At 36.9% G+C, this 11,259-nt stretch overlaps 1 protein-coding gene across 2 annotated transcripts in view; it reads left to right on the top strand.

Annotated features, from left to right (window-relative positions):
* Positions 1 to 11,259, top strand: part of LOC112119269 (ubiquitin carboxyl-terminal hydrolase 12-like) — a 54,219-nt gene that overhangs the window by 21,704 nt on the left and 21,256 nt on the right. For both annotated transcript variants that reach the window (XM_024217867.2, XM_024217868.2), the window contains exon 2: positions 7,071 to 7,151. In XM_024217867.2, coding sequence (XP_024073635.1) covers positions 7,071 to 7,151 — 81 coding nt within the window. The remainder of the gene's footprint in view (positions 1 to 7,070; positions 7,152 to 11,259) is intronic.

Here is an 11,259-nt window from a genome sequence, read left to right as displayed (position 1 = left end):
GGGCTGTGGGTCTGGGTGCTGGCTTGGTGTGGATCAATGGAGTGGGGTCTGGGTGCGGGGGGCTTGTCAGAGTGGTCCATGTGCAGGTGGGGTGAGGGTTTGGTTGTGGAGGGTGGTCTGGGTTCAGGAGTGCGGTCCAGATGCAGGGAGGTGGGGCTCAATGGGGAGGGGTCCAGATGCAGAGGGTGAGGTTTGTCGGGGTGTGGGTTCAGGTGCAGGGAGCTCTGTGGGGGGGGGTTCTGGTGCAGGGGGTGAGGTTTGGCAGGGCAGTCTGGGTATGAGGCGGGTCCAGATGCACAGGGGGTTAGGCGGACGGGGAGGCAGCTCCCCATACAGTGACTCCACCCCACCACAACTGAGGAGTGATGGAGGCAGGAAGTAGAGGAATGTGGAGCTTCCTGTAGCCGGAGAGGTTTCTGGGGGTGGATCTGACCTAGCCCTGGTCACTCCTTGCAGGGGAAGAGGAAGTCCCTTCCTGCCCAGCCGGGACTAGCAGCTGGGTAGAAGCCACTGGCTGGGGCATCTCCAGCCCTCCCCCGCAGTGATTTTCCTCTCTGCTAGCTGCTCCTGAAACGATGCTCCCGCATTGCTTGGGAGCGGCACATGATTTCTCTTGCGGCTTCCCTTTGCTTCCCCATCAGAAAGTCATTTTTCTGTGGGGAAGCAAAGAAATCTGTGGGGAACATGAATTCTGCATGCACACAGTGGCGCAGAATTCCCCCAGGAGTAATACCAATCATGGTGTTATAGACCTCTGTCATATCCTCCCATAGTCGTCTCTTTTTCAAGCTGAACAGTTCCAGTCTTTTTAATCTCTCCTTGTATGGAAGCTGTTCCATACCCCTAATGAGTTTTTGTTTCCTTTCTCTGTCCTTTTCCAATTCTAATATATCATTTTTGAGATGGGTTGACCAGAATTGCATGCAGTATTCAACATGTGGACGAACCATGGATTTATATAGTGGGTTTATAATATTTTCTGTCTTATTATGTCTCTCTTTCCTTCTGCACATTGAGCAGATATGATGCAAAGATCTCTTTATTGAGTGGTAACAGCTAATTTAGAACCCATCATTTTATATGTATAGTTGAGATTTTTTCCAGTGTACATTACTTTGCATTTATCAACATTGAATTTCATCTGCCTTTTTGTTGCCCATTAACCCGGTTTTGTGAGATCCCTTTGTAACTGTTTGCAGTAAGCTTTGGCCTTAACTATCTTAAGTAATTTAGTATCATCTGCAAACTTTGCCACCTCACAGTTTACACCTCTTTCCAGATCATTTATGAAGATGTTCAACAGCACAGGTCTCAGTACAGATCTTGGCGGACCCTGCTATTTTCCTCTCTCCAGATACTCCATGATGGGTTTCCAGATGTCAAAGCTCCTAAATCAGTTTTTAAATTGTATATAGATGAACTTGCCTTGCAGTTCCTTGGGCTCTGCTCTGTCACTTCAAGAGTAATGTGCTATTTATTATAATTAATTTTATACCCTTTAACGGGATAATCTTTAAGGTTCTTTGTGGTTGGCAGGGAACTAAGTATACAATCATTCTAGGCAGGCGCTCCCTAATGTAGATGTTAGTGATATCCATGAGCAGTACTTGTTGGGGAGTAGTTGCTGCAACTATTGTAGAATATATATTATCCCCAGATGATGTTGATTTTTGGTCACAATTTAGCAGATGGCAGTATTTCCCCTACTTGCAAGCAAAGAAAGAAATAATTGCTTGGAATGTGTAGATTAGTATTTCCTGTGCAAAATCCTGCAGGTTACAACTAAACTTCATGATATTTCTGTGAAGTATGGTGAACTATCACTGTTAACAGATGGATAAACTGCAGCACAGAAAGGTTAGGTGACTTGTCCAATACCATGAACTAAGCAAGTTGAAGGAACCCAAAATTCAAGTTTCCAGTCCCTCTAAACACTAGGGACCTGATCCAAAGCCAGTCTGTCAGTTGAAAGATTTCCATTGACTTCAGCGGGCTTTGTATCAAACCGTAAGACAATATTTGTGCTCTTATAACAGAATAAAATAGAATGGGGGAGGTCTCAATCAGGACAGATTGTCACCATTCCTTGCAGCTCCATAGGATTTGCAATATGGTAGAAATTGCTGGGCACAAGTTAGTGTGCATTGTTTCTGATTGTCAAGTGGTGTAAATAGTATCACCACTTTAGTCAAAACCATGAGGATATATTCTTAGAATCAGGCAGCCTTTCAGCTGGAAGATTTATGCTGACTGGGTGAATTTATAATTGATGTTTAGTTTCTGCTCAAATAGCTACGTATAGAAAGTTATACAGTACTTCCTCTCTGAACCAGTGTATCAGCACAGTTTCTTAAGAATAAGGTATTTATATTACAAGTTTCCATGGACATACTCCAAGGCTCATGGATGTACTTTTTGGAAGGAATTATTTGTCCCTGGGGCTGGGGGATAATAAATCAGTTCTAATCTTGTCCACCTAACTGCTTTCTTTATACTATAAAGGAGTTACTTTGAAATATAAGCATGCTGAGAAGTGAGAGAGGAACAGAGGTGGGAGACAGAGTTCCTATGCAAAAAGCAAGGAGAACCAGATTTAAATAAAAGTATTTGGTTCCATTAAATGTTATTCTAAAAGGTAACATGATACATGTGAATTACCAGTGTTGAGATTCTGAATCTGATTTAACTAGGCTTAACTGTAAGCTTTTGAGTACTAAGGTGATTGAGTCATTCTTAATCAGAATTGTATCAGTAGCCTGGGAAGCAAACTAGTTTGCAAACAATCAGTAAATCTCTGTTTGTTTATAATCTATAGTTTAAAACCTAATCCCCCATACACAGCTTTAATCATGTATGTTAAGTAAACCAAAATCTTGCATTTCTGCATTATAGGTGACACAGTCATTGTTGGTTTTCCAGCAAACAGCTTGCCACCAGGTCAAGTGTAAATTCTCACCCAGTATTTATCGCCGTAGAATATTGTATTGCTGTCTATATATGGAATATATAACACTTTCCACTATGTAGATTTACTGCAAGCACAAACAGTTATGACTTCTCAAATAACAATTTATGGTAAGAGTTTGTAATAATTTTTTGCACTTTTAACCCTTTAGTTTGATTTTGAATTGTAAAGAGCTTCCTGTTTCCGGCATTTACGTTTGGAAACCGGGTACTGTTCTTCATGAACAGATCGTATTTGTCTGTCCTGAGGCAGCTCTCTATTTAAAAATAAAACAGAAGTCTTGTCTCTTTCTTATTCTTTCAAAGTGCAGTTCTAAACTTTTGCACAACCTAGTTTTTTTTATTGGGGGGGAGAAGGGGAAGAGGGCAGGGGAGATCTCTTCCCTTCCCCTTCCCCAGTTTGCCATTGTGAGCATGACTATGTGCTTGCTCCATCAGATTACATTTTAAAATCTGATTAGCACAATTGCATGATGTTTGAAATTTGTAGCATTTCAATTTATCTGATAATGTTAAAGAGCATTTCTTTGAAAAATGCGTAGCAAATGTGATGCTAGTTGAGGTCAGTTATGCCACAAACAATGAGTGCAGTAGCAGTTTGGCTACTTTTAAGCAGTCCAATTTGTCATCTAACAGTAGAATTAATTTGCAAACTATTAGAAGTAGTAGCAACATGATCTCTACTCTGAAATCCGAGCATTAAAGGGTCGGACAGTTTCATTTCAACTTTTCAGAAGCATCATATTTTAATAACATAATGACCCAGGTTATTGTACAGTCTTCAGCTTTCTTTGTCTGGCTGTTGTAGCTCTGAACCCTAACATTTTGAAGATTTTAGTGTAAACATTTTGGTGTTCGGTAGGCACAGTTTTACCTAAGATTGTTACCAATGAGTTTTTGGAATTAAATTTGGGGCTGTGACACCTCAGCAGTAACCTAGTTAATTTTCTCTGTGTGTTTCTCAGTAACAGGATCACCGTCCTGCAGTAAAGACCTTAGAGATCTATCACGTATGTGTATGAAGAGGATCATTTGTAAATCTGTCAAAATCTAAGTTTCTTAACTGTGTATTAACCAATTTTTATCACAAATCATGTTGCTTCTTATGTTTTGTGATTCCTTTCTATTTCTTCAATCTAGGTCATTCCCTATAGATTTGAAATAAGAAATCTGACTGCAGAGTTTCCATACCTCTAGTTAAACTAGATTTTTTTTATAGTAAGTTTTCTACTTTTTATAACTAGTCATATCAGCTTTACAAAGTTACCATGAAAATGTAACAGCCCAAGTTACTTGCCCATCATTTGTCCTAGTGATTGATAATAAAAATGCTTATAGTATTTACTTGTTCATTAAAAACATTACTAACTGTGGGGAAATGGGTGAATAGCACTTTGCAAGGCTGAGCTATAGTATACTTAAACTTTTTGTTTTGTTTAATTCTTCTTCAAGGTTTCAGTGATTTAGGCCTGGTCTGTACTTAAAATTTTGGTTGACATAGCTTTCTCGGCCAGGGGTGTGAAAAATCCACACCCATGAGCAATGCAGCTGTGCTGACCTAACTCCCAGTATAGGTGCAAATAGGTTGATGGAAGATTGCTTCTGTCAATTTACCTACTATTGCTTGGGGAGGTGGTGTTCTACCTTGACAGAAAAACCCCTTACATCAGTGTAAGCGGCATCTATGCTACCAGATTATGCCGGCATAGCTACAGTGCCGTAGCTATACCGGTATATTTCCCGTAGTGTAGATATGCTTGTATAGTCCCTGCAGCGTAGATATACCCACCGTGTAAAGACTGTTCACCAGAGCAGTAGGATCTCTAATGTCTTAATCCTACCTGTTCTCAATAATGCTTTCCAGGAACAACAGAGCAGAAAAGATTGAATTTCTAATGTAAAATATGAGCAGAAACTAAAACCTTGGAACCTGGGGTGAGAATCCTTTGTGTTCTTTTATACATCATAAAGATGCAAAAGAGGTACAATTCTAATTTTTTGCTCATCTGCAGGCCACTTTTAGTTTATTACTGTTCATCACATATCAAAAACTTAAAGGATGTGCAAAATAGCCAAATGAATATTTCTGCTGGAACATCACCTTTTGCATTGGCTAATTTTTTATGATTTTCAACTATGCAAATGTCAGATTTCATTAATATAGTTTTTTACTTAATATTTTAATTTTCACTTTCAGTTACATTTATTTAAAAACGCTGGAACAGCATTGAAAAGATTTTATGAGATTATTAAAAGGACTCAAAGCATGTCTAAGCATCTTTAGATTCAAAAAATAGCTATGGAAAAGCACTTGTCGTTAGTGATTCAGATGCCTTAAAATGCTGTTTGAGCTATAAATAGGATGCTAACAGAAGACTTGAAATTGGAACCTGGCAACTGACAGGCACAGTTCTAGATTATTCAGCAGTCTTCACATACATTTTCATAGGTAGTATCTTCTGGTAATCCACTTTCTTGTGTAGTTTGACTTCCTCAGTGGATGATTCAGGGAGACACATTGTTCCTTTCCTGTAGCACACTCCTCCACTTAAAGATCTATTTTCTCTCATGGCACCCATCTTGCCTATCATTCTTCCTGCCCTTCAGTCTGTTTTCTTTAATCCATCTACAGAGCGAATTTATTTTAAGTTCCTTGTTTATTTTTACAGCACATGCTCCACTAAATTTAAATGACCTTCCTGGATGACTGACTAATCTGAGATCTCCTTAGTGAATATGGAAAAACACTCTCTTTTTCTCTAGCAGATTTTTGTATAGATTCAAGTGCAAAAATCCCTCAGTTTGATCCGTAGTTTGTAGTTTTGATGTTCACTTCAAGATGAGGCAGTATCTTCTTTTACATATAAACCCATAGTGGGAGATTATAAAGTGGAGTTTTTAAGATGAAAGCACGATATCTTGATAATATGAAATGAATTTAAATGAAGTGTCCATACTATGTTGCTCTTTTTGGAGTTGTACAGCTAACTGCAAATAATGTTTTAGGTCCTATTCCTATAAGCAGGTCCATGCAGGTACATTGAGGGATCGGGAGGGAGAGGGGGGAGAAGAGGGAGGGATAAATTACATTTTTACGCTCTTGAAACTCTCAAATGTTATAAAATCATTTTTTCAGAATAATTTAAAATTTGTTGTGAAAATATGGCAGCTGCAACTGTTTCATTTTAAAAAAAGACCAGTACTTAACAATTGTCACATACTTTTTTTCTATTTGTAATATCTTCGGAAATATTGAAAATGAGCTACATTTCTGGTTTACATTTAAAAAAATTTTTTTTTTAATTTTTTAAAAATTAATGCTACAAGAATTACATAAACCAAACAAGATGTTGCTTTTCCATTGTCCAGCGTTAATACACTGTTTTTGTTGTTCACTGCCATGCTCCCCAGCACCTCTGCTGGAAGCTTACTATGCTAGAACTAGTTGCACCAGCATTGTTAAGGTTGTGTGCTAGTTTTCAATTAGGTTCTAGAAATAATGTAGAATCAAACATTTGAACAAAAATGTGTCATGTTACCATGCTGATTCCAGCCTTGCAAGCGCACATCACTGTCTTGTAGATAACATTTGAATTAGTATGCAGGAGTCCAATAAATTCTCTGTAAAACTGTAAATTGTTGCAATTTAATTTTAGACTCACTAAAAGGTTGTACAGCAAAGTTCAATATCTGTCTTTCATCAAGGTATTAACTTGCTTTACCATCCTTCTTTAAAATCTGAAATGCACAAATAGTCTAACGTTGAATTAATTTTTGATGAAAGGGGACCTATTACATTAACAGCTAGGTCTGGTCCAGCTGTCTTATCCCACAACTTCTTAAGAATCATGGAAAGAGATTTTAAAAAATTGTATTCATTGAACCCTGAAATCTAAGCTACAGGCTGATGGGCATTATTTTAAAGTATTACTTCACATCTACATTCACTTCGCCTTATGTATAATATAAAATGTTTTAATTAACAGTTCCATTCTCACTCTCTTTGTTTGACTATAAATGGCATGAATATTAGATTTTTTTTTTTGAGAGAGAGAGTGAGTTTTCTCCTAGTAGTCATATGTGGGCATTTTTTTTGTTTTCCCCAGGGCGCCAATGCCTCTGCTTTGGAGAAAGAGATTGGTCCTGAACAGTTTCCTGTGAATGAACATTATTTTGGCTTGGTCAATGTGAGTGAATTTTCTTTACTATTTTTAAAATGCTGCTTTCTATTTCAATCCTCCTATTCCGAAATTAACAGGATTCTCTTTTAGAACCTTATCCTTGGGTAGTTCTGGCACAAAGTAGAAATCTATTTAAGCACTACATCCTGTAACATGCATGCTAAATTTTGTTTTTAACTAAAAGATTAATCTTAAAAGTTAACTGTAGTGAAATAGAAAATATTAATGATTACAAAATTCCGTGGGACGTTCATACTTGGGCACACTTTTAAATATAGGATCAGAGTAATTAAAGCGGGAAAGGCCAATAGGACATAGGGTAGATAAAAACAGGGTACGGTCCTCCAACAGAGAAGATGTATCAGATATTAAACTGTTTCTTTGGTGGGTCTTAGTCCCAAAGGCTCAAACCAAAAAAAGCTGTTTGCTTTTCAAATCCCATGTTTTTCTTATGGGCTTAGAGGGGACAGTCGTGTTTGAGGAAAGATCAGAGAATACAGAAAAATACCAGCTAAGTCAATTCCCTTTGTGTAGAAATGTACTTTTTTTCAGGCTTGCATCAGCATGAGAGCTCCTGTTTAAAACAACTGTTTGTCATAACTTCAGTCAGTTTTCGTGTTTACAGTGTGATTAAGGCCTGTAAGGCCATAAAAATTGCCTAATTTGCAATGTTATAATTAAATTAAGGATTGTGAAAAGAATGCAACATTATTCTATCACTTATGTTTAGGATGTCAGATTAATGCTTCTGGATAAGGAAGCTGAATGTAACATTCAGTCTGTCACACCCTTTTATTAATAATATGATGTAAAAAAGTGAAATGTTTACAATTATCACAAGACATAGTTCATTTTTCATGTGAAAAATATGGCTCTGGTTAACTTCATTCACAGTAAATTAAATTTACCTCTTCTTCCCTTAGACACATATTTCACATCAGAACTGAAACAACCTAATATACTGAATAGTGCTAATATAGTTACTAAAGTATTGCTTGCCTACAGCTGCACATTGTGAACTCATTTGATTTAATTGATTTTTGCTTTGTCCGTAGCAGATCATGTTCTCAGACACTCAACAATCTAAACGCACTGAATTATCTTCCTTAAGTGTTGTGTTAATGGCCATTCCAATGCATCTGAGATTTGTATCATAATGGGAAAATATGGAAGGCATGTTCTGTTGTAGCATATATACCAAAGTGATAAATAGTTTGAAGAAGAAAAAATTGCCTTCTAAAAATAGAGAATAATCCTTTTACCGCCCACATGCAATATTCAAAAGGACAAATGTCTAATATCTGTAGTTTGTTTCCTTTGATAATTTTTTTGGATTTTTACGTCTGTATCAAAAATTCCTTCCCCACTACCTCATTTTTTCCCCTCCTGTTGGACTCAGCCCTCTTGGTAAAGTGTGAAATCAGCTGGAGCACCTAAAAGGGTTTGCAGAACAGTTTTTGACCTCCTCAGTTTTTAATCCTCTATTGTGAAGCTGTAACATTTTCAATTTTAAGAGGCTTCTGTCCTCAAAGTGCAGTCTGTTGGGAATTCTCTGTAGATGGGTAATTTTAAAATTATTTTAAATTCAATTAAAATTAGATAGCGTTTGAGCTAAATATTTTGTTTTAAGCAGGATTTGTTAAACTGAAAATAATGTGTTTTGATTTTTTTTTTTTAATTAGTTAAAAGTAATTTCATGTTATTTACTGGCCTGAATCCTCTAGTCATTTTTCGTGGATATACAATGACATTTTCCTGTTCAAAAAACACAAACAAACAATTTTCCTGTTGCTGTGTGGGCTCCTATAGGGGAAATTGACTATAAAGAAGAAACAGTGAAACTGACTAGACAAAGAGCTGTTACACAACATGAATAAAAGGAAAAGGATATTTTATTTAAAATTGTATAGTATAAATGTTATAATTGTAATGTTTATTTCAGAAAGTGGTCTCTGTAATACAAATGAGGGCAAGGTCAGTAGCTGGGTTCTTCAGTACATTTGGGGTGATATCTTGGCCATCTTGAAGTCAGTAGAAGTTTTGCTATGGATTTCAATGAGGCCAGGACTTCATTGTTGGTGTTTTTACTACTTTTGGCCTTGAGATTCTAATACAAGCTCTTTGAGGTATGTGCTTTTTTGTGTTTGTAAAGTACCTAACACACTTTTGGATGCAACATAGTTAATCACGCCAGAGTTGTATACGCAGGACCTATTAATTCCACACGTTGTGATCTTATTCCTCTGTGTGTACCGTCAAAAATCACATTGACCTTTTTGCTGCCATATCACAGTGTAAACTCTCTAACCCAGAAATTAGCAATACTGAAAGAACTGGAAGTTAGTAATGGACAGCAATTTCTCTATTAACCTCCTGTTCTTTCAGTATTGCTAATTTCTAGGCTCCTGCCTCCCATTAAATATGTTTTGGGGATTTCCCCCCCAAATATATGAGCTAGTATTCTTCCAAAAGATTTTCATTTTTCTTTTCTGCTAGTGTTTCCAATCTTTCCAGGTCCTCTTGCATTATTTCTCTGTCATCGTTGATGTTGCCAACACTTGCCAATTTTGTATCATCTACAGATTTCATGAATGTGCTTATTATTCAGTCTTATAGGTTATTAATAAAGAGATGGACTAAGAATAAACATAAATTAAATGTTCAACTTGTATATTTCTTTTGATCATGTAACTAACAATTTTGAACCATTGTTCCTCATTTCATGTACCATGTAAAGTGATGTTAATGCAACTATAAGGATGACAAGGCTGCAACCTTTTGAGCTGCATGAATTACATTTTAATTTTATATTTCTCTCAGCCAGAAAATTGACTATTAACTTGCAATCGTTCTGCCACAGTAATTATACAAAATTCTGGTGTACGCTGTAGCCATATTCCCAGAGTACCACTTAATGTGATTATCAGTATTCTACAGTTGGTTTATTTGTATGTTAATTATGTTTGTTTAAAATATTTCACCCAGAATGCTCTTGAGATGCAGAGCTCATTTACAAGAAAATGCTCAGGACAGGCAGACCTGAAATCATTGTTTGTTTGGCTTTTTTGAGTAACAAAATGTTATACAAGCCAGTCATTATAAAATAAATTGTGCAGATTACTATAAACAGAAGGAACCAAACCACCAAAAATGAACTATTTCATGTCATTGTATAAAAGCATCTAACTTTTCAGTGTTTTAAGTGTTTCTCCTTGTTAAGCAATCTGGAACACATCACCTCTAGCCCTGTCCTCCAATGACACAGCCTTCAGATATGGCAGATGTAAAACAGCTGCTCTTAGATATCGCTGCATCATGTGTGTTTGCCAATATTTCATTGTAAACAGGAAATACTTAATGTGTTACTTGTTGTCTCAAAAGGCATATTGGTATCTGACACAGGCAAACATAAAATCTGAATCCACCTATTGTGACCTTGTTACAATACTGTAATAGAACTGATCTGAAGGGATACAGTGATGCTACCAGTTACCATCCTGTCATTTTGCTCTTCGTGTCCACGTTACGGTCTTGGGTCTCTCAGTAGCACATCTTCACATCAGTGACTGCAGCTTCAGTCCTGTGCAGGACTAATAACCATGCTGTCACTCACTAGTTTTACCTGCCTGTGACAAACCCTGGAATAGCCTTCTCTTAGCAGACATTCATTGTATTATCCCCCATACACATAGCCCTCCCCTCAATAAATTAACTATGGTGGTTGCTTGTGTAAATAAAATAGAATTTTAATACTAACTAAATTACCACAGAAAAAAACCTTGCAGATAAGATAACTGCTTTGATCCAGATCCTTGGTAAGTTTGGTAAATGTATTATATTAACATAGTTACATAAGAAATGAGAGAAAGCAATACTGCTTCAGCACCTATAATGGAGAATCTGTTCCACCCAGCTGCTCTTCTTGTCAATCATGCCACCTTTAAATTGACATGTGTTAAGCTCCAGATGAAACTCTGCTACTATTAGCCTGAAATATAGGCTAATCTTTTGATCTTCAGTTCTTATAATCAATGCTAAAATTTCCCATTTGATTCACAGCACATACTGATTATTCATTAATATGTACCATTCTTGATCCTTGTTTTCTAAAAGG

Source organism: Terrapene carolina, unplaced genomic scaffold, assembly GCF_002925995.2.
Source record: "Terrapene carolina triunguis isolate 2854851 unplaced genomic scaffold, T_m_triunguis-2.0 Scaffold131, whole genome shotgun sequence".
NCBI classification, from domain to species: Eukaryota; Metazoa; Chordata; order Testudines; family Emydidae; genus Terrapene; species Terrapene triunguis.
The sequence above is the reverse complement of the archived record's forward strand: the minus strand, read 5'-3'. Positions and strand labels throughout refer to the sequence as shown.